The sequence below is a fragment of the Bemisia tabaci genome, chromosome 1, assembly GCF_918797505.1.
Source record: "Bemisia tabaci chromosome 1, PGI_BMITA_v3".
In the NCBI taxonomy this organism is placed as follows: Eukaryota; Metazoa; Arthropoda; class Insecta; order Hemiptera; family Aleyrodidae; genus Bemisia; species Bemisia tabaci.
The window spans coordinates 22,970,792-22,995,034 of NC_092793.1; the positions used below are offsets into that span (position 1 = coordinate 22,970,792).

General features: G+C 39.8%; 3 protein-coding genes across 5 annotated transcripts in view; 2 read left to right on the top strand and 1 right to left on the bottom strand.

The window, feature by feature from the left end:
• Positions 1-115: 115 nt before the first annotated feature.
• Positions 116-4,027, top strand: Vkor (Vitamin-K epoxide reductase). Its single transcript, XM_019057285.2, has 3 exons — positions 116-549; positions 2,200-2,297; positions 3,440-4,027. Exons 1-3 carry the CDS (start codon positions 377-379, stop codon positions 3,661-3,663), a joined length of 495 nt encoding a protein of 164 aa, XP_018912830.2. The 5' UTR covers positions 116-376; the 3' UTR covers positions 3,664-4,027.
• Positions 3,692-7,349, bottom strand: LOC109041106 (uncharacterized). Of its 3 annotated transcripts, none has more exons than XR_011899527.1 (3): positions 6,964-7,121; positions 6,038-6,138; positions 3,692-5,301 (listed from the first exon to the last, which is right to left on the bottom strand). XR_011899527.1 is itself a non-coding variant. In XM_072298157.1 (3 exons), exons 1-3 carry the CDS (start codon positions 7,018-7,020, stop codon positions 5,268-5,270), a joined length of 429 nt encoding a protein of 142 aa, XP_072154258.1. In that variant the 5' UTR covers positions 7,021-7,349; the 3' UTR covers positions 3,692-5,267. The 3 variants fall into 3 exon arrangements, 2 of the variants coding, with proteins under 2 accessions (XP_072154258.1, XP_018912828.2); XM_072298157.1 differs by having other exon boundaries at positions 3,692-5,305; positions 5,805-6,138; positions 6,964-7,349; XM_019057283.2 differs by having other exon boundaries at positions 3,692-5,305; positions 5,899-6,138.
• A 3,302-nt stretch (positions 7,350-10,651) lies between these two features.
• chas (chascon) overlaps positions 10,652-24,243 on the top strand; it is a 188,704-nt gene continuing 175,112 nt past the window's right edge. The window contains exon 1 of the mRNA XM_019057278.2: positions 10,652-10,788. The gene's annotated coding sequence lies outside the window, so the exon portion shown is untranslated. The remainder of the gene's footprint in view (positions 10,789-24,243) is intronic.

A 24,243-nucleotide genomic window follows, 5' to 3' on the forward strand; every position in this document is an offset into this window, starting at 1 on the left:
AAAATTTGTATTTTATTTAATATTTGACCGTGCTGCTCTCTTACTGGAAAAGAGCGAAACTCTGTAAACAGTCAAAAACGTCAAAAAATTATTGTTTTGATAAGAACTTTAACCTAAAAAATCGTCAACAGATTTGTGATTCCGTGAATTCCGTGTTCCCCTCATGAATTTCCTTTCTCTTTACCTACTAATAATTGATCAGTGAACTAGGATAAACGCTTTCGATCCCTCAGATCAAACGTGATTCTGTATATCAAAGTAATCGCTTATCCAAGTTGGAAACAACACACTGGGTGTTATCTGATGAGAAAAAGTGTCGTGTGAATTTGAGCAACAAGTGGTTGTGTTTAGGTGTTCTTGTACCTTTTATATCACCATGCCTGTCAGTACTAAAGGTTGGAACAATGGTATCCGTATACTATGTTTCATCGGTATATCATTGTCAATATATGCTCTCTACGTTGAAGTATCAAAGAAACACAATCCAAACTATGTCGCTCTCTGCGATGTCAGTGAACACATGAGCTGCTCCAATGTTCTCAATTCAAGGTTAGTATTTTATAGTTTTTTATCGAGTCTTAGTTATTTCATAAAATTTTGCGGTTGTATGTTGTATTTGAAAATGGAAAATCGATCCTCTCTTTGCCAGTTTTATATATCAGAAGCCTGTGCAGAAATATTGGTGATTAGTTTTCTTTGCCGAACAGCTCAGTATCGCCAGTTATATTCACAAATCCCTCTCTCCTTTCTAAATTGCTGCTCATGTCAATATCTATTTGATAGAATTCAGCTTCCATGGCACATGAAACCACTCCATGGCTACAATCTAAACAATTAAATTATAGTATGAAAGGGGCGTTTTCATGTAGAAAGAGAATCGCAACGTCTGATCCCAGCAAGGAGCTGCTGTCTGTAGGCAAAGCTCACCATGGTATTGCCCCTCTTCAATGTCCACACCAGGTCTTTATCTAACAAATTGTCTTTTGTCAACAAGGCCTTTGGTCTGCAGGTAGTCAAAAATTAAAACATTCATTCATTTTTCCTGTATTCTATTGACTTGGAATCAACATGCAATCCGGATGAAAAAGATATGTAATAGCAAGCAAGTGTAGGTATCGGTAAGTTATTGTATCACAAAACTTGCAAATCCTTCAGTATAGTTTGAAAACTTTTACAAATGTTGGGTAAACAAGTTTGTTGATATGTTTTTAGCTGCTAGTAGACTAAAGACCATGTTAAGAAGAAATAGGCCATCGCGCAGGGATCAGAAGTTGCGATTCTCTATTCTGCAGAAAATACCCTCTATTTTATTTATCTAATTTAATTTTCAAAGCTGTAGGTAGCAGAGCGGACTCATCGCACGTTGAGATAGAAGTCAAGTATTGTTTAGGTCACCACTCATCAGTGGTGCCATCTGACTGCATGTACCAACCTGTTGAGAGGTGCTGATTCGGAGGTAATCAGAGATTGACATTTGTCTCAACATACGATGAGTCTGCTCTAAAAGGGAATATTATTGAATGTCAGGAAGATAATGTTCCAATCAATAAGCAGGTGATGGCGTAAGGATATGGCTGATGAGAAAGCCAATTTTCCCCCTACAATTGAGGAATTGAGGTTCGATAAACGTTTTTTACTGATGAACCTGCTACAAGTCAAGTTTTATTCAGTAGTAATGGTAGTCATCTTCAGTAAAATTTGCCCTAGTTCTCCTTGATGTGTTTGACATTCAAAGGCCTTGTCCTAATGAGCACTACCTATTCGAGGAATTTCGGGCGAACTTATTCTAGGAAGTTGTTATAACTTACCCATAAGTAGCTTGTTCCTGGAACCTCCGGTTCGGGGAACTAATTTGTCCTAGCTGCGCTTGTTTGGACAAGGCCTTAGAAGAAAAAGTCGTAATAGCAGATGAAAAAATTTTTTTATCAGACACTAATTGCTAATTGTATCAATTCCAAAAATGTTCAATTTCCGTTGAGCTTCCTCTAAAATTGAGAAGTACCTAAGTGTAATGTGGATCTTCATGTTCACTAAAGAATGCACCATTTTCACTAATTTAAAAAGATACTACTTAGGGACCCTCCACAACCATCTACCTACCCACTTACCTCGGTAATCATCTTACAGTAATGCCTAGATTGCAGTGTGTGCCAACTGATCGCACAATTTTAAACATGTTTTGTATTCTTGCCTTTTCAGTTTCAGCACTGGCTTTGGAATATTTTCAAAAGACTCCATGCTCAATCAACCAAATAGTTTGTTTGGAATAATTTTCTACAGCACATTTTTCCTATTGAGTAAGTTCTCAATTTTCTTCTTTGTCCACTAGATACTTTAATTTAAGTAGGAACCTAATCATAATCAACAACCTTCAGGATTTTTGGTAGTCTGAAAAACCTGGTAAATCAGGAAATTTTATAGTGACCTAAAAAGTCAGGGAAAGTCAGGGAATTTTGGCAGTAGTTCAGTGACTCAGCAACTTCAGCTGATGCTATTCAAGATAGCGCATACAGCATCTAACTTCCTTTTCCCATATTTTGTATCTCTAGAAGTGGGAATTTTGTCCAAAGTTTACCAAAGGCAGCATAATCAAAAGAGGACAGCCCTATGAAAGTGGCGTCATGTGGGGCGACAAGACCTTCAAAGATTGTGGGGCCAACACTCTTTAAGGGTCATTAAGTGTCACATGACCCCACTTGATGCCACTTAGGGAGCTCTGCTTTGATCATATGATACATGTAGAAATAAAAGTTTTGTTAGAAATTCGGTATTCAGCATTTTTGGAGTCAGAGAAAAGGAATAAAGGCTAGAGAGAAGTCAAAGAATTTGAAAATGAAGGATTAATTTAAACTTTGCACCTCTCAAAATCGTAACATAATTCTGGCATGATACCTATAATGCAACCAGTAGATGCTTTGCTCTTTGTAATACATGTGCGATCCATAGAGAAGGTGAAAGTACCAGACCACGTATCTCAGTTTGCGACATTGTAGACCTCTTGTCATACTCAATCTTTTAAATGGGAAACTACTCAACGTCAGTTCTTGAAAACTTCAGTGAGTTTTCCTCTTCGTACAGAGTAAACTGTGTGAAAATTTCAAGGAATGATATCGGTTTGGTTTCCTTCAAAAAAATATAATGTGAGTGGAGATTTTTAAACACCGCAAACGAGATGTGTGGTCTGGTAGTTTCAGCATCGATATGTTTCATTTTGTGTTGTAATATTTTATGCCACTCTCTCATTCGTCCTCTTATCACCTCATTTTTGTATTCACGTCCTAACAGTAATTTCAATGGTCTTCCCTTAATCTCCCTCAATTTTCTCCTCTCTTCATCATGCTCTTGTGCTTTCCTAAATGTTCAAATCATCATGTTCTTGTGCTTTCTTAGATGTGAAAATAACAGCATTATTAATGCTGCAATTTTTTGTCTTTTTCAGGTTACCTGAACTTCAAAATTGTGAGCAAACTTTTAATCATCTTAGCTGTTGTTTCCAACATTTCTTCTGTTTACTTTGCTTGCATTTTGATTTTTATCTTAAAAGATTTTTGTCTAGTCTGTGTTAGTACATACTTTGTCAATGTTGGTCTCCTGTTTTGTTCTATTTACAAAACAAAAATTCTGGATATAGAATCAAAGAAATCAAAAATCAAGTCGAAATAGGCCTTAAATTAAATAAGCCTGTAGAATGTACTAATTTGGGTCAGGGTTTATTTCTTACAATAATTTGTGCTCTCATGCTTGATTTTTATATTTTTCCATGAACTGTAATTCATACTGTCACTATTTCTTAATTGGTCTCTTCCTGTTCGGTTTTTTTGGAATCCTTAAAATCTAGTCATAGGGGTTTTTTAAGTATAGGTTTTTTAAACATTTTTTAGACAAATTTTCAAGTGTTAACATTACATTCCTGTTTAAAGTATGCAAAGTTACAGCCAGAGTTGCCTTTCAAATCATCGCTCAGATTTAGCTGTGATTTTTTTATTCTCTTCAGAATTTGAATAAAGCATAAATTATCTTCCTAGTATATTTTTTAGTTATTTTTCCACCTCATTGATTGCTAGCTATCACACCAGGTAGTTAATAGGTACATGATTGTTAGTTTCAAGAAATTATTTTCCACCTTACCATCCTCAAATCGAATACATTCATTTTTCAAAGGCTCACCATCATACACTTCTTGAATTTACATACTACCTACCTTGCGCGCAAAGTATTTAAAAGAAACAAAATTCATATTTTTACAAGCCTCAGACAATTTTTGAAGCGTTGTTTTTTTTTTTTTTTTTTTTTTTTTTTTTAACTTTTATTTGATCAATAATCACTAAAGTTCATTTTTTTAATTCTTCAACTGAATGATATACCAACTGCTAGGGATTGTCAAAAAATTAGATGTCCTCTCAACAGCACTTCTTTGAGTAATTTAATTTTTATCACTAGCAGCTTTCAGGAAGGAAACAAATGTCGTCGGGCGTTGTGTTTTAAAAAAAACGCAACCGCATTACTGACTATAAATTCCTCTGCTACACTGTTGATTGCATGGGTTTTTAAAAGATGCAACGATTCGGCCCCCGCGGCCACGCTAGGAAGTATCTTTGCTCAATGAAGGCGTTTCTCGTGCGATGTCAATTTTCATCAGAACACTACGTGAAGCACCGTAGGTATTTCTCGCTATTCTACGTGCTCCTACAAAGTTGATCGGGTTTTAAATGATGCAACTATTCGGCCTCCGCTGTAACGCTAGGGAGTATCTTTGCTCAAAGAAGGCGTTTCTCGTGCGATTTCAATTTTCATCAGAACACCACGTGAAGCGCCGTATTTCTCGCTATTCCATATGCTCCTACGAAGTTGATCGGGTTTTAAATGATGCAACTATTCGGCCTCCGCGGCAACGCTAGGGAGTATCTTTGCTCAATGAAGGCGTTTCTCGTGCGATGTCAATTTTTGCAAGGATCAAGGAATCAATCAAACCGTTTGCGAATGGTAGCGCTGGACCCGAACGGCCGCGCGTCCTTTCGGAAAGTTGACAAATGAAGAACGTCACATTTTGAGTTTTTCAGCTTACAGATCTAATGCCAGTAACTGATTACATATTTGTCGTGTCACTCTCCGCTTCGGTCTTGAAAAGAGTCACTAACGTATTCAATTTCTTTGCGGTGCCACTGAACGCGTTTGCGACTGACAAGACTTTATCTTGTGCAGCCCGAGGAAGGGAAGCTAAGTCCTTATTAGCCGTTGAGAAAATTTGATTCAACCTTTGAATGTTGCTACCAAACAAGTTGCTCCGCAGGAACGCTATTGCTGCCTGAAACGAAAAAAAAAAAAAAAAAAAATCAGTGAGGAGTTCTTCCGGAAAAATATGCCTTGGCGGTGCCCAATACTTCGCCGAATTGACAAAAATTTGCCTCATACAATTATATTTCAATGATTAAAAATATTTCAAGTGCAAGTGTAAACAAGTGTTCAGTCAAGTTTTGACATTGCCGAGTGTATACTTACGCCTATACATAACCGGAGCGACGAAATATCCATAGCCTAGGTAGCACAGATTAAAATTATTATAACTGTATCGGAGTGTTGTGTATGTTGCCTATCTACTAACTGAAGGAGCACCTCTTACTGATTATTGCAATAAAATTAAATTGAAATAAGATGCAATGTCTCTTTGCATTGCAAATTGTCTATCTCTCTGATACACGGAGCTCATCTTATTGATCGTTTAAAGATTTGGAAGTTTCAATTTATTGACTAAAATAATGTGAAGAAATTTCAATTTTACGGTAATAAAAAAATCGAAATTTTACCTATTTCAATATTTTCACTGCACTTTGCTACTCGGGAGAAAATTAAAAATCGAGAAATAGTAAAGTACGACGACAACATCCTGGTTTTTCTTACTTCTTTGACTTGTTGTGGAGTGGGCTCTCCATGGGTAGAATTGAATATTTGTTGACCCGCATCAAAGCTTGCCTGCAGTTTTCCATAGATTGAATACCCCTCATTCAAGAGCGATAGAAAATTATCTGTGGTGTTACACTTGCGTAAGTCGGTGTTTTCCATCAGGACCCTCAACTGGCTGGCTCCGGCTTCTTTTAATTTCCGAAATTCTGCAAGAGCTTGATCGAAATCTGAAGTCACCTGTGAAATATTCTTGATTTTAGAAAGACTGCTAGGCACCCAAGTAGCGCTATCGTATTGGAATATGAGAAGAAAGTTGCTGCCTGAGCTGAACACGCACACCCCCTCCCCCAAGTTTTGCACTGATTCTCAATAGGGCTCAAAATTTTAGACTAAAGTTGAACTTTTTGCCTTTATTTCCCCCTCTATATTATGGTGTGAACCAGTGCCATTGCACCACCTTATTGTATTGAAGTGTTGTGTATGTCGTCTATTCGCTAATTGAAGGGGCTCTTCTCGTTGCGATAAAATTTAACTAAGTTTATTTTTTTTTTTTCATTACAAATCGCCTAACTACCTTTTCTCCATATGGAACACATTTTATTACCTAATCGATTAAAATCGGCATTTATTGACCAAATGATACAAACATATTGCAATTTCATGGTATAAAAAATTGCAATTATATTGCATTGCATTGCAAAGTAATTTCTATATTTTTGCTGCACTCGCTCAGGTACTCAGGTATGCTGATTATTGACTGTCAATAGGACGTCTTTCAGGCAGCAATTACTTGTACCGTATTTGCAATACTTAAAGATGTTCTAGCAAAAGGTTTTGAAACTTCTTTTCTCTTACCTACAGTAATAACCTGAGAATTTGAAAAGTTTTTATGTTGACGAAAGAAAAAAAAATCCTTCATCGAGAAAATTACCAATTAAACATTTATTGATCTGATTTCAATTAATTTATTTGTACACGAAGAAGTTGCAAAATCTTAGCTTTATTCCATCTCACATCCTCATTGCGAAATTTAGTCTACGATCACTAGTTGTTTCGACTTACCGAAGCTTCAGCCAATGCAAGGACAAATATCGCTGTGGAGTAAATAACTTTTGACATGATGCTGGAAGCATCGAAAAGGAACCGACTGTAGAATCATGGAAATATCACATTACACTCTCCAGATCATTTTAAAAGTAAGCCGCAGTGACGATCTGATAAATCAACGTCGATTACAGAGTATGGTATACACCCTCCGATTGCTTGATAACGTCGTATTTAGGTGCAGGCACATCAGTTGCTTTCTAATAGACGATCGAGGAGGCATTTTGCAAGTAGGTCTGTAGGATATCTTACATTGAAACGCATACTTCGGTGAATGTATGTAGGTACTGTATTTGCAATGCTTAAGTAATTAATTATTATTGCAATGTTGTTATCCTGTTCATACCACTAAAGATAAGCTGAAAAAAGACTAAAACCAATGCAAGTGAAACTGATGTCAATCTCGATCAGTGTTGATGGAGCTGTTCTGAGACTGTTCTCAGTGCGCTGATCAATGCCTCTCTGTGGTTATATTGCTCATGAGCACTGAATGGAATACTGACCAAAACTAACATCAACGTTATTTGCGCTGGTTTCACAATCCGGTAATCCAGGATTGCGCGAAAGTCTAAGAAAATATATTAGGATCACGCGAAAAAGGCACAAGGACTGCGCGAATAAGTAGAAGCCTTAACACCTGCAACAGGAATGCGCGAATTTAAAATGAAGTTAATTTGAGGTAGAAGTGTGGCAAAACAGGAAACAGTTGGAAAATAAACGCATTTTTATGTTGACGCTAGTTTAGATTAGTTTGTTGACAAGTCATCGATGCCTTACCTTCTGATGATAAATGAAGAGAATTATTGAATAATGGTCGTGGGTGTAAAGAACTTTCCTAACTTGTCTCGGGAAAAATATTCAATCGGGAGAAACGAGGCAACGTTGGAATGCTCATAACGGCGTCGCAACACAACATGGGCCTTTTAAGCTCTATTATTCGATACATAATAGCGCCGAACATAGTACGGCCGGCGTTAAATGTATATTAGCGCCTGCAAGACTTTAGAAATACTTCACGCATTGCGCCAAACAGTGCGGTCGGTGTCAAGCCCATATTAGCGCCTACAAGACTGCATGAATACTTCTCGCATTGCGCCAAACGCAGCGCAGTCGGTCAATTGGCGTGAACCGCGTATTAGCGCCTACAAGACTGTAGGTGTAGGACTGCATGTCGTCATTCTTGACTTTCTGCTCCAGTTTTTACCATAATTAAAGGGAAAATATGTATCCTCATTGTAACGATTCAGAAACTCGAATTGATGTTTAATTTTTTTTGGTCACATTAAAAGAAAATAGAACGAACGAAAATATCGCTTCAAATTTTTTGATACTCATATTTGAGATCATTTAGATAAGCTCACGAAAATTTTTAGAAAAAGTGAGTGTAGCTTTTTAAAAACATTTATTAAAAATAAAGCATAAAAGCGATGTCTAACGTTCCAATTAGAGAGAAACATACGCTTTCTTTCGGGTGCATCCGTCGGGTTTTGCGTCCATTCACATTTTAAATGACACGCCCAGCGTGCATGGAGGCTATTTCCATTTAAATCTTCCGTCACATTCTTACGGCGCAATGATACAACTATTTGAACTCTCCGGAATGCGTAAGGTATCACGCCGCATTTGAAGGCGTTTTCAAAACAGCCAAGTTCCGTTATCGGAATAATCGTTTTGCATAGTTCATATTATTTTAGTTCCATTTCTAACCACTTGTTTAATTATAATCCTCCTATAAAAACCACCCATTTGCTAAATACAATTCTAGCTGAAGCGCACTTAAGCGCATTCATGACTGCAAAAATATTAACGGAAATCGAAAAGGCCAGCGTGCATGAAAGCTATTGTAATTGTATTCTTCCGTCGCATTTCTAAGGCGCAATGATACAACTATTTGAACTCTCCGGAATGCGTGAGGTATCACACCGCATTTGAAGGCGTTTTCAAAGTAGCCAAGTTCCGATACCCGGATTATCGTTTTGCATAGTTCATATTCTTTTGTTATATTCCGTACCACTCGTTTATTTTTATTCCTCTTAGAAAAACCACCCATTTGCTAAATACAATTCTAACTGGAGCGCACTTCAGCTATGCATTCATGACTGCAAAAATGTCAAAGGAAATCGACAAGCCCAGCGTGCTTGAAGGCAGGCCCGCTACAAGGGGGGGGATACTGGGTCCCCGGTACGGTGCCCGGGCCCGGAGGGGCCCGTGTTACTCGTGAAATACCACTACGAATACACATGCAACCCTTGTTTCATAAGTAAAAGTGAAACATTTACCCTAAAAATTTCGCAAAAGGTGAATAGATTTTCAGAAACACGCTGGGGCACTGTAGAATTCTTCTTAAATTTTCAAAAAAGTATACCTCTTGGAAAATTTTTATCTATTTTCAAGATTTTTAGTACAGAGGGATATTTTTAGTAACTGCGTTTCATTTTCTTCCGTCGTCAGATGCTAAGAGTCTCCAGTCTGGGCATCCTCGACTTCAATGGCTCATGGCTCAACTCCCTTGCCATAGACAAACGAAGGGGGAGTCCAGGGGGGCCTGGCCCTCTTAGAACTGAAAATAGTATCATAAGCCCCCCCCCCCCTCCCAAAAGAAAAATAAAAATTTTCCAGATGTTTTGAATGCAACAATTCGCAAGTATTTTGTGCTGAAAGTAGGAAAAAAAAACATAATTATTCCGCAGAAATTGATGGAAAAATTCTATATGGAAGCTTCAAAATGCGTCCGATTAGTCCTATAAATTATTAAATTTCTGGGGGGATGCCCCTCGGACCCCCCCCCTCTCCGTGCTTGGGGCCCGGACCTTAAAACTGGTACCAGGGCCCGAGATGGGATGTGGCGGGCCTGATTGTAAGGAAAGTGAATGCATCCATTTCACTAAAAATTTTACTGAATATTCCTTATGATTCTACAATTTCCTATGGAGAGAATTCTGGAAAAAATACCCATCAAATTCCTCTCCAAGGGATTAATTGGACGTCTTTCTATCAAACGGAACTATGTGCATTGTGACGTGAGCCCTGTAATGCATATATTCTCATGGGTCTCAGGGCTGATGTCTTAATGCACATAGTTTCGTTTGATAGAAATACGTCCTATTAGCAGCTTTGATTCTGAAACACCGCAATCGAGAAGTGCCCTTTTCGCATCCAGTGCCTCAATTTTACATCGATTTTACCTAGAATGCATTGCCTCTAAGTTGAAAATCCACTTTAACTCAACGGATTTTCAATCTGTGGTTGTGTAGCCACGCGCCCAGCGCACAGTGAGTCATTGGGTCTTATGTGATAAACTTGGAGCTCAATAGGCCGGGAGTTGCGGCAGTCTCGGCCGTGAATGTAGGCAGGCAGAAGACTTAAGCTGGCTCCGACTTGAAGCAGAAGCCCTTGAACACATCGCCTACGCCTGGCCGTCCGCAGCCCGCCGTTTTCGTCTCCGTCATCGGCATCCGCTCTTCAACCTCAGTGTCCATTCTCTACCCATCCCATGTGCTTCGCTTAGGTCGCAGATTCCCCCGAATTCGCGATCCCAGTGCGAATCCCCCGCGAATCTCGGCCATCGTGATAGTGACATATTCTGCTTATCACTGATTTCGCTTATCACTGATCTTAATTCTCCCTGTTGTTTCTCCTGTTCCAGGCCCCGTTCGACCGCGGTCCTCCGCAGTTCGCGATTGTGGTTAAGTGCGTGGTTCCGAGTGCGGTTAAGTGCGGGATCTTTGCAGTGTTGTGGTTTTTCTCACCCGTTCGGCAGGAGGCAAATGCTCGTCATCACAGGTAAACTGCCTTTGATCTAGTTTTGGTTTTTAAGTCTTGTTTGATTGTCGGGACTTTGGCGACCAGGTGCCGCAGAGCGCCAAAGAGCGCTGTAAAAGCGGCTTTTATGTATGTATCTATAGGTCTTGTTCGATCTTTGAGTTTTGGTGAGAATGAAACAGTGGACAGAGCAAGAATCACACCTCTACAAAACACGTTGCCGCGCGCTTTTGAATTGCGTATGAGAGTTGATCTTGTTTAGAGTAGTTTTGATCAATTTCAGAGAATTTTTTGAAATTTGATTACCCCCGCCTTTCCCTCTTCAAGCAAATTTTAACTCTCCTTTATGATATCCTTGAATAACGTCCCTTCCTGGTTCCTTAGTAAAGTTTCACGCGTAACACGTTGACGATATATAATACAACTTCCTAAATTACCTTCTAATTGAAAATTTGAATCAGCCAGTTCAACCCTTTCGTTCGCGAACAAACTTAAAGCTACTTAAGTCGAGTCTACCGTTGGAATTAGTCTAGCATCCGGTCAGAAAGTAAACATTGTTAAGTTTAATGAAGTTTTCCCTCCTTTTCTATTCACGCAGCCTGTGAACTATTGTGAGAAAAAAATTCAACACGCGGAGAATTCATCTCATAATACACTGAGTTCAGTTCAAAGCTCGGTTTGATTGGAGTTCGATTTTTTTACGACAGAAAGTCCAAATTGAGAAATTGATGTGCACGGGAAAAGCTTTATTCTCGCACTTATGAATTGAATTGGAAAGTTGTTGATTTTTCTTTACTGCTTCACGTGAAATTTTTACGAGGAAGCATGTATCCTTATTGTTGCATGTCGTATCCTTTCTAGTTGTTGTCTAATTTTCTATGAATTGACATCATGAAAGGGGAGGGGAGGGGGGATGAACGCTCCCTATGAGTGTGCAGTCTTAGGTTACATTTTGCTGTTTTCCAGCATAAATTTTCTGCTGAATAGATTTCACGAAAACTTTTGCATATCTTGTGAAAGCAATTTCAACTGAACTTATTCACCTGCTGCATAAAAAAAAAAAAAAAAAAAAAAAAAAAAGTTTTAAATCCGTACAGGTGGATTAATTTTCACGAAGACAGCCATATTTTTAATCGGTTAAAGCATAATGACGTTGATTTCACGACGTTTTTTACTATACGATCACGTGACTTTTCTTACTTTCCAATGTCTTAGCAAGAAGAGTCGTGCATGAAGTGCGTATTTTAACGCTGATATTTCAATTGCTTTTGCTACAAAATAAAATTATTTGTTGTTAAATCCCAGAAATATTCGCCTCTGAAGTTAAAGAATAGAGCCCCCTGCCCCTTCGATAAATTGCGTGGTCACTAAATTGACGTAGACCTGGAAAAAATTGCGTTTAAATGGGTGTCGATTCTAAGGAATCCTAGTTGCGAAAGTCGATCTATAGTTCCGATTTGCGAAAGTCAATCTTTCGGACAGGGGTGGACTGCTTTTGGTTCTCTAGAATCAGATTACCTAGTAAAAAATTTCCGTACTTTCTGATTTTCATGAAATAATTTCAAAATTGTAAACGGTACCCTGATTTTCAAAGACGGACCCCCTCCCTTTAGGCTCTGGAGGGGCTTGAAAGGACTTCGAAACGTTTAAAATTTGATTCTTTTTGGGGTGAATCTTCCAATCGTCCCCGCGGTACGATACTTCATCGGACCCATAAACGAAAGAATTTCTCCAGAACGCCTCTCAGTAACCGATTAAAAACTGATTTTTAAGGGATGAATGATGGAACCCTGAAAGGCCTATGGAAGGGCTCAATGTGAACGAGCGCCAATAATATTACATCATTGATCAATTCGTTACCCATCAAATTTCTGATACCCGCTTCGCGTCGTCGTTGCTCTAAATTGTTTGGACGTATTTATGCTAAAAGGAACTATTTGAAAGGGTTTCCGTGTATCATAGTTCCTTTTAGCATAAATACGTCCACTTATGATCCGCATTTTCTCACCATCTGTATTTTTGTTCGGATCGGTTCGTTGCTCGGACCACCGTGCGCCGGTTGCACAGTTCGTCCGAGATCAGTTTTTCTCGCGGCAAACCCATTTCCACCGAGTTTCCCGTCGCCCAATAAGACGAACGATTTCCCTTTTTACGGCCTTATATGGTCCCGGACATTCGTTCCGAGCAAGAGCCGTGTTTTCTCAGTCATGCAAATCCCGTCGCGTTTGCCAACGATGAAACACGTTGAGCCTTTGATTGTGCAATGGCATTCACGCAGCTCATAAGTTTCTCATTTTATGTGTCACACGCTCGCTCATCTCGCTGTAAACACTCCGCTGCCACTCTGACACTCAAAGGTGATGGTCCCGAACTGTCAGAAACAGGATATCTGTCAGAGACCTAAAGAGGGTATCTACATTTCTGTACTATACATGAACATCACCAGAGCTCGAAGCGAAATGTGGCTAAACCTTTTTTACTCAGCATTACGTAGTAGTTGGTTTTCCGACTGGGCGAGGCTTATAAAGATACGGAGTGCCCTTTTTTCAACGTTTTTTTGTACGAACAACACTTATTTGCAACTTGAGGATTACCGATGAATGTTACAACTACTTTGATCAGTTGGACCGTGATCTATCAAGTTTGAACCGAGAAAAGGAGGTTTGAAGTTTTGCACTTTCGTGAGATTCTGTAATATGGATAAGTTTAAAGACTATATTTACGTTCAAAATAGTGCTTGACTCTGAATTTTTGACGAGAGAAAATGTAGGACCAGTTCAATCCAAAAATATCTCCAACCTATTTTTTTCTTCCGAATTGTGACTTGGTGCGTTTCAGTTAAACTCGACTCGCGGTCCAGTTTACCGTGCAAGTTGGTAAGATTAGATCTTTTGCTTAGCTTATTTTCAATGATTAAGGCTCCCCTGCATACCAGAGACTTTCCAAGGGGCTCACCAGTTACTCCACGTTGCATCGCTGGCCAGTGAGAGGACTGACAAAGGCATCGATTAGCATCATTAAGGCCTTTAGTTTAAACGTAAGGAGGAGCCGATAAAGCGTGGAACTCAAAAAAATTGTTGATTACAGTACGGTAACTTACACAACATTGCAATTCGACTAGAATTGAGTTCGGGAGTGAATCAAAATCGGTTGTTGCAATTGTTGAGTGGTGCAGCTCAAAGGAAGAGAGGTGCATGCTTTTTTTTTACTGAAAATAGCGAATTGAATTTTGAGAAATGAATTTTGTTTGACTGCAACCCCATATAATTTAATCTACCTACAATGCAGAGGACACAATACAAAAGTGATGTGCTATATAGTTAGTGCTTTGTATTTGCCGACTCATGTTACACTCGTTTTGAGCTTCCTTTCGATGGTGGAAACGCAACCATAAAGTGATCGGTCATCACATCAGTAATAACTTTGAGTTAAGATTAATTTTGATCCAAAAATTATTGTCTCGCTTGGTCTTACTGCCACATATTGCCATAAATATTAATTATCAAAAGCCAGCTAATAACAAGTATCAGTTTCGCATCCCACGCAGTATGTATTCAATTCAACTAGCCCCTGGTTTTGATACGCCTTAAAGTGTATCGACGGCGTAAGTCCGCAATCACATATCTCGTTTGCGGTGTCTGAAAATCTCCGCCTCTTTGTCATTTTTTAAGGGAGAACAAATTGACATTATTCCTTGAAGTTTTTGCAGAGTTTTCTTCGCACAAAAAAGAAAAATCACGGCAGTTTTAAAGAATTCTGCCGTTGAGTATAATTTTCCGTGAAAAAAGTAAAGTATGACAGAAAGTCTGCGACGTCGCAAACCGAGTTATGGGATTGCCGACTTACACCGTCGATATATGTTCCCTCCTTTCTCCCTCCGAAATTCATTTATCTATCTCTCAGGCCTCCTCTCTTCATCGGTGAATCGTTGCTTACCTATAGCATATGATTTTCCGACTTCGAGGGACTTTTCACATCAAAAAACCTGCTTGAAAAGAGTATCCATGGGCAAGCAAGCCAAAAAAACTGCTTTAGAGCTATGATTTCTGTATACAGTCCGTGGTCTTCAGTTGTTCTTTTTTTGTTTGTTTGTTTGTTGTTTGTTCCTGTACACGTATCAAAATAACTAATTAAGTCTAATCTCTTAATCATCTAAGCTGCAAGTCTTTTAATTCCCCGAATTTTTGCCTTTTGGTCGCATGTTTTTTGGTTGAAATTCGGAAGTTTCTTTTTTTTCCTGTTGCTTTGTTTTTGCAAGTGCGTCAGTGAAACCGAAACACGCCAATATGATGAGAATGCGACGGAAATAGCAGGCGGCAGATCGAAAGTGGAGTATTTTACCGCTCAGTGGGGCGAAATATATGGATTTAGAGAAGAATTCAAAGTTTAATCAGAAACCATATGAGTGATAGTAATTAATAGTAAATAACCATTCACTATTCTCCTGAACTCGAGATCTTTTCTTTCGGACTTATACATCACGCAGCCCCTGAACTTCATGACCAATCGGAAACTGTTAACCGAGTCTCTGTATTTCGAATCGCGCTGCAGTTGAACCATCTTTCTGATCGTCGTTTGGAACAGCAAGAGAGACCAAAAAATGGATTGGCTTTGCTTGGATGGATTGTTTGTTGATGCAGGCCTCCAGATTTTGCATTTAGTTATGACGTCATGGCAAACAGCTAGTTATCCATAGACTGATTCCGATCGATGCTGTAGCAAATTTTATTTTACATGCCGAGTATCGATTTATTCTGATTGGTAGCATTGAAAAGAGTTAAGTCATTGTTGGAGTATATATCTCGAAGAAGTCGATGTCCGTTTCTGTTGAGCCAGGAGATCAGCGGCTGAAGTGGGTACCACAGTCAGAAAGAATAGTGTCTTAAAAGAAATGCAGTTGAATGTAGCGTAATCACCATATACTTTGAGAGAGAAAAAGTTCGGTAACGGGTACTGAACTTCGGTTCAAATTGATATCTGAGCTTTTTCGGTTAAGGTTACCAAAGTTTTTGGCCACAGAAACCAAGCTTAAGTTCGCACGATCGAAGACTTTGGTCATTCGAACCGGAAAAGGTCGATGTTCAATACGAACTGAAGTTCAGTATCTTTTACCGAACTTTTTTCTCAGTTTAGGACCCTCCAGCAGCCTTTATGTCAAAATTGTCCGTTATCAGTTCATTTACACAAGTGTCAACAATCAACATTAGTTTTTCCCTTGAATCCGAAGAACAAGCCCTTTTTGACCCAAAGTGCGTCGAGGATCGAAAACAGTGTCGACCAGCCGGCATGTCCTCACCATATTTGGCGGGTCGGCGAGATCGTCCCACGAATTTTTTGGCTCCGGCCATGTTGCCGTTCTTCACGAGAAAAATACGGAGATTCCAATCGTTTTCGCGAGAGGATTTTAAGTTTTATTTTCGGGAGGAGCCACGATGGACTCGAAGCGCACACTTTACGAGACTGAGTGGCCCCCTTGACCAAATCGATTTCGCTCCTGACACTGAATCGGGCGGCTGTGCAAAGGAACGGAATTCTTACACCTCTCTCGTTTATTTAAATTTGAGAAGTCAAAGATGACGATTGTTTTCCGGCTTTGCGGGACAATGTTGTCAGACTTAGATTTTGAACCATCGTTTGTAGTACATTTTTTCACAAGTATTTCTATTGAGGTGGGTGGGAGGGGGTGTCCACATTTTTGCCCATACCACGTTTTCCCTGGAAGGGTAAATTGGACTGCATTTCGCCGTTGGGAAGCACAGTGTCTTGCTTATTCCAGAAACAACACAATGCGCTGTTAATTTTCTCTGTGGAGATAGGTGCTTTTGTGAGTGGGCCAGACACAGTAGTTCCTATAATCGCAAAATGTCCAGTTTTGCTTGAAAGTATGAAACGATGGATTCTTCCTCTTACTGTGTACTAAATGAAGCAACTTCCGTTTTATCCGATCCTATTGTTTTAAAATTCTTTTTGGAAATTTGATTTACTACCAGAAAATTATCACTTATTTTCTATCAGAAACAAAAAAGAAAAAACTGAAACTTGAAGAAGGGAATAAAAATAGGTTTTAAGTGTAGGCTTTTTTGTAAAAAATATAATATTCATGAAAATGAATTAGAATGAAATCGCTCTATTTTGACTTCAAACGGAATGGGCACTAAAGCCGCAAAAATGCCTGGTGTCTGGAATGGTGATGAAAATTCAAAGTTCATTTAAATTGTTTTCAATAAACCTCGGATGGTGTCATTAATAGTGGCATTCACATAACCTGGCAACAGTGTGTTTGACAAGAGATTTTTTTTTTAACTCAAAGAAACAACGTTCCTTCGTATTTGCTGCGTAGAAAAGATCTGAATGCAATTTAGCTGTCTTCTCAAAGACTTGCCCTTATTTTGACGTCATCATCAGTTTGGTCAGTTCCGCAATCCAGATTAGCTAGTTGCCATTTACGCACAAAGTGCCAACATTGACGCACTGATTTTGTGGCTTCGTCATTTTTGCTCTTTTCGATTTATCGATACCCGATGGTTTCAACAACATGCGCGTAAATAATACAACACCTAGTACAACTAGAGTCCCTTTATACTGAGAGTCAAGACAATGTGAATCCATTTCTGATTGGTTCCCGTATTTTAGGCCTTCACAGTGTCACAAACGGGAATAAAGATTACATTTTCACCGATTGCAAAGATTATAATCTGGAATGGACCAGGGAATTACGGGTTCGGCAAGGAACAAACGGAATGAGAGAAGGAGCGGAGAAAGGAATTTAAGAATGGGCCGATCAAAGATTACAAAGAACGTTCAATTTCTGTAATCTTTATTCCCGTTCGTTGTGACTCCATGAGGGGTGTTGTCTTGACTCTCAGTATAAAGGGACTCTAGATACAACTATTCGCACTTGACGGATTACCGCGTTGCATGTATGCATATTGAAGGCGTTCCGCGGTTTATTGCCTTCACAATGATTCGCACGTGATGCGCCAATTATAAATTACAATCTTTGCAAACTTATATTTAAACTGTTTCTTTCTTCGTTTCAAGTAAAAAAAAATACAACTTATTTATAATGAGTCCTTCTGTGCGTAAGAAACCAGTCTAAGACTACGAATGTAAAGTTTAACTATCACTTCTTTCACGAAAAAAAGGCGAGTTGATTTGACATAGGCATATATAAATGCGTAATCGTCCACTAGGAAAGAGATCTTAGTCCATATCAACTCAAAATTGAGTTACTGGTGCCAGAGTTTAGAGAGTGTTCCAAAAAATGTTGGGTAGAAACACCCAAAAATGCCAAACCAAACTGAAAATATGGCAATTTGATGTGAAAGCTCGGTTTCGAGAAAAAGCTACACGTAAGATTTTAATGTCTCATATCCGCAACACGAGACTGTCAGATTATACAAAACTGAACTGAACCAAATTATCAACTCATTCTTTAAGGTTTTAGAGAGAGAAAAGATTCCCATCGATATCTTAAAATCTGATCTTTTAACCTAACTCAACAAAAGTCGTCTTGCCAAAAAGTATTCCTCAATTTAGTAAGTGCCTCTTTCCGTGGACGGTCCGATTGATGTGCATTTTTGTACATCGAGATTATTTTGCACTTTTTTATGCGTGCAATAATTGAATTCACGACGAACTGTCATTGAGGTTGCTCTTAGCCTTCATTTTGTCACAAAGCGTCTTTTTAATTTTTTTCATATACGGGCTCGAATATCACTATGGAACTTGAGACTTAGTAAACATTAAGTTTTCTTTCAGTAAATGACCAAATACGTCCGGCAATCCCATATCGAATCTAATCGAGGCACAAATTAAGTAATGTCAGTCACGAGATCGATTTTTTTTCTTTTTTGCAACTTTTTTCCTGATGGCTTTCAGAAAGTTTCCGTGGAGTGTGAAAGTTAAACGGGTATCCCCGCAATCGATATGCTGTAACTTATCAAAGCGCTACTTTCGCATGCCTCATGTTGTCACAGCTCGGTAATCGAGGCTTTACAGATAATAAACCCGTCATCAACACGCGCAACTTTTTTTCTTTCTTTTTTTTCAAATCCGAATTCACCTCACAGAATTTCACGAAGACATCAAGATCAAGATTTAAAAATCAGACATCGGATCCCTCGATTCCTCTCCTTTTAAGGATCAACTCGATGGGCTGGTTTAAAAAAAGAATGCACTCCCCAACAGTGAATCGCCGAAGAATGGGCTCCGTCTTGGTTTAATCGTTCCTCGCCTTTTGTAGATAGCTCGAATGGATCTTTAAAATAATACAAAATGATAGTCGCGTGAAAGTGGTTGTGATCGGAGAAATTGGGTTCATCGACTCAACGTTAGGTGTGATATTTTGAAGCCCAGAACCGAAATCGAAATCGCGTTCGTGTGTTTATGACCTCCGTTCGGTTCTGCTAGCGTTGGTCATTAACACTTCATTAAAACTTTTACGTTTTATTGATTTTTCGAGAAAGGCATTCTTCACGCACAAACAGGTGTTTTTCGCATCATAGTTCTGCCTACAGAATTTAAGGAATCTCAAATATTGCAATGCCAGTTTCTGTAGCGACCAACTCTTTGACGTTGTTAGCGTTTACTTCTCCATTGAACCTGTTCCTGGCCAAAGCGCACAACTTTCAGAATTCAAGTTCTTATTTGAGTTAAACTGCTTCAATTTTCATTTCAAATAGGTACAATTCACAACGCGATAGTGAAAAGTATCTTAACCTATGGATGTAAAGTATGACAGCCAAAGAAACGAACACAAGATATGCTAAAAACAACGGAGATGGATCTCTTGAGGAGATCAGCTGCGTAATGATAGAGTGCGCCAGATCATGGAAGTCGAAAGCAACATCGTCTCCAACGTCTAGACCAAACAACTTGTCTGGTATAGTCATGTTAACAGGATGACGGAAGCAAAGCTACCGAAGAAGATGCTTGATTGGGTGCCTCCTGAGAGGAAACGAAGAGGACACCCAGTGAAAAGGTGGCGACATAGGGTTTTAGAGGAAATGAGAGAGTGCCAACTAGAGTACCTGTATACGTGAGAGTATTGTCACATCAATCCTTTTACTACAGAAAATATGTGCCGCTTTCCGCTCTCTGATTGGTCGGCTATCATGGAGCCTCAAAGTTGCCCAATGTAAACAAACCCCAGCCCCTCCGCTCTTAGTTTGGCCCAATGTAAACAAACAAGATGGTGACAAAATTCTACGAGGTTCTAGACGTGATTTTGGATGTGATAGAAATTTTTTTATGATCAATTTCTGAATTGCGTTCGGATCGAACTTTGATGGATATTTTTGTCGAAAATTAACCTTTGAGTGTGATTATCATTCATTTCTCTGCCGATAATACGTGTTCCTCTGGGTCGGGTTTGTTTACATCGGACCAACTTTGGAGCTCCATGATAGCCTAAAACTGATGAACCAATCAGAGTGCGGCACAGGGATGGCAATACTCTCCCGTATGTAGGTACTCTATAATGCCAACTTTCTGTAGGTCTGTGGGTGCTGTGGCGGTTATACATCGCAAAGTGCTGTGAAAGCTGCTCTTATGTTTTTATACGTACTTAAATTCGTTCAGTAGCCTAGTTCGGAAAGAGGGTCTCGAGCGCGAGCCCCCTCTGCGCGAGGAGTGTCTCTGTCTGTGTCTTTTCAAACTCCCCGTTTGATTTTACAGAGGATCCTGTTGGACCTATTGCTCCGCCAGCGGGTCGTTTTAATTAGCGATCTCGGCGTGGAGCCGGGCGCGATGGGCGCTGTGTTGGGTGAGGTCCGGGCGGTCGGTGGTGGCGGGCGCCCGCGATGACATCAGCGGAGAACAATTCCGCCGGGGCTCAGTGGCCTGTCACGCGCCCGATTCGCGGCTCGAATTCTTGAACTAGGTCTGGCTTTCGGACGCGCGAACAAGTGCCCGCCCACGCGCCCTCGCAACTTGTCCCGCTGCCCACCGGCGCGTCAGCGTCAGCACCGGCACCGGCCGCGCGTTCCCACTCCGGATCACCCTTCACGTCACGTCCTCTCGGGCTCTCGTCCAGTCGCCGTCGGAGCCCGTTGGAGTTCCTGCGAGCAGCCGCAATGGGTCACTTGTGCTGGTCACAGAATCGTGTTTTGATGTTTGATTCTTGTGGATCAGTCAAAAGTAACAAGATCTGCCCGAATAGCAATTCCCTACGTTCAATATTAACCAAGAAATCGTGCTCGATTCGATGGATAAATAAATCCTCAATATATCGTCACCTTCCAGGCAAAGTATCACAAGCGCCATGCGACGTTTAAAAATTTCCGCCGCCATTTTATTTTTTTACTGAGAAATTGTTGGTTGAATCTGTTCGAAAATTTCACTAAATTTTATCGGCAGCACAAAGAAAATTCGGTGTAATTTTCGGACAGCTTCGTTGAACAATTTCTCTGTAAAAAAATATAATGGCGGCGGAAATTTTTAAACGTCGCATGGCGCTTGTGATACTTTGTCTGGAAGGTGACGATATTTGCATAACAATAAAAACACACTAAAATACAAAAAAACAAATGGGTATACAAGGTTAGAGGAGACATAAAACAACCAGGACGTTTCGGGCCAATTACATGCCCATTCTCAACTGGAACAGAAGCTAAAAAATGTAAAAATTAGAACGAGAAAATGAGCATGCAACTGACCGAGGTAGGAATCAGTGCAAACTCATGTGCATATACATATGCTCATGTGCATATTTCAGCTTACCGAAAGCCACATTCTTTCTGGATTCCTGCGTTTTGCGGTCATCCTTTTTTTCTAGCCTTGCGTTAAAGTCTCTCCCCGATTTATTCATGATTAAGTCGTTTTGTGACCAATCCCTATGTCTTGCCGGGCGTTGAAGTCTTTCCGATTAGTTCATGCTCATTATCGCACCTTTCAGCAGTGGGTGGGGACTACGCACCGTGACTTTTTGCAATTTTCATGAGTTACTTTTTGACCTTTTAAAAATATCCGATGAAAATTTATCAAATGTTTCGGGTATATATCTGAAAGTATATATTTTGAAGCATTGCAAACCAAATTAGTGTTTTTCTAGTGTCTCTATATTGATATGGGGGTTTCATTAAGTCCATCTTAGCATTCATTCAATTCTGTGCTAAGGAAGATAACAGTAAGTTTATCGCAAAAAAACCAGGCTCTTGAACTTTTTGCAGAATACAAGAGAACCACAATGGCCATTGCGTGGCCTCTTATCTAGGGTGACCCTTAACGTCAGCGCTGCTCTTTTGTGTAATTTTTATCGCACGTATCTTGTTCTTTGAAACCTCTATAGTAATGATTGATATCTTGCAATATATGCGTTCCTTTTACGTACACCGAGATCTTCCTCAGTACGACAGTATGGAGCATATTCCCAGCTCTAAATAGTTATAAAACGTTGGGCTCTTTCATTCCAAGGCACATTTTTCCGCGCAAGCGCTGAAACAGGGATGAGGTTGGTAACAGAGAAACCATGCGGCCTTTGACCTTGCCAATCTAAATACGTCCAACCCGCAATCCGTGCAGTTGCGAGTTGTGACCTACGTAGAGGCACGGTGTTTGCTGACCGGTGCGGGTGCCCATCCATAATCTCATTTCTTTGCAACCTTGAATCCAGGCTGAAGCCATACCGGAGCATACCATAAACTGCATTTATTGTATTGTTCCCATTCTTGCGTCGTGACTTCGTGCGATGCCGATGCTTGTCCACGTAGACTTTTTGATTTCGATTCCGCATTTTCGTCGAATATGCACGAGGGCTATTTCCTGGACCGTACGCCTTGTTGCTTTCCTTGAAAAATGACCCCAAAGAAAGCGTCTATTTATTTCTACCTAAAAACCTAAACGTTTTATCGATTCTATGAAAAATTTGGAGAGTATATAAGTATGATTACAGACCAGATACAGGTTCAATCTTTATCAAGTTAAACTTTATATCCTGATGCGTATCTTTTTAATCCTGATAAGGTAAATAATTATAATCTGTATACTATTCGCCTTTATTAAATCATTTCAAATTAATCTATGGTGAGATCAAGTAATAAAGAATCCGATGTAGCTATTGTATTGCAAACAAATAAGCTGTATGTCGCGTCCATGCTTTCAAGCCAATTTAGCGCCCACTAAGACAAAATAATTGTACCTCTAATTTGGAAATATCTCGGAGTTTTTCATACCTCAAGGAAAAAGTTTGTTGTATTATCAGCGTCAAGCTGGGTTTCTATGACTTTGGAATAATTAACTGCGCAAAACCTTCCAAAAAAAGACACTCTCGGCACGAAATTAATTAAAGCGCCTGGATACAACTATTCGTGCTCAAGAGATGTCCGCATTGCATATCCGCACAAAATGAAGGCGCTCTTAATTCCTTTCACGTACAGTGTCCCGTTTATCGCCAGGCGGGAAGTGACTTTACTTACTCTAAGGCAAGATAACACACGATGATACTTCGAATAGAAAACTAGTTTTGCACGGATAATGTTTTCTGATGCACTTTAAATATTGAATGTGCAATATGAGATGTGTTTAATGTACATTCCCCCGTGTTCTGCGAATTCTGCTTTCTTTGAATTTTCTGTCAGAAAGTGCTCTTGGACAAACTTATCAAATCTGAGGAGACAAAAGATCCAGTCCATGACAATTACTTTTCTGGATTTCAGCCTGACTCTGTGGGTCCACAATATATAAATGTCGAACGTGATCAGGATGAGGCCTCGCGTCTTCGAGATGGGAGCCGGGGCTCGAGTCAAAGGCCGACAGGCAGACTCATCGCGGACAGGAAGGCGCACTTGCATGGGGATCGTGCAATGATTGGAGGTTTCAGTGTCATCGAGAGCGCTGTCTGGTGACTGCATTAGGAATGACAATGACAACGAGTCGGCCGGAGATCGATGCGCCATTACTCACAAGCATGCGCGGTTCATTTATAACTCACCGGCTCCCATTTACTAGCAGGCACGAGTCGCACGCCACTGGTGCCGTTTCGTCATAAGGAGAAAACGTATTGATGTAGAAGCACAAACAGGGTGTCCACAAGACCGGAATTTTCGGAAATAGTACTCATTTTTTAAGGGCGGTCCGGAAGTTCTGAAAAAAAGTGCGGAAAGTTCGTTAGAAGGTCCGGAATTTTTCATTTTTGTCACAATTTGAGAGAGCAGCTCCAATTTTTGAAATTTTTCGAATTTTGTCAAATGGAGGTACTATAAAAGTACTGAATTTTTCCGTTGAGGAGGTACTGAATTTCTCGGGAATGTACTGAAGAAGTACTGTAAAAGTACTGATTTTTGGCCAGCCTGTTTTAGTAGAAACCCTGACCAACATGCGTAACTCGGTTTTTGACGCTGCAGACGTCGATTGAAAAGTCAGATTTTGAGGCTTCAGAGAAGAACTTGACCACATTTCAGACAGATCTGACACACAGATCTGCGAAAGCAATTTCGAATTGAATCAAATAAAGATGTTGAAAAAAATGGTGCATGA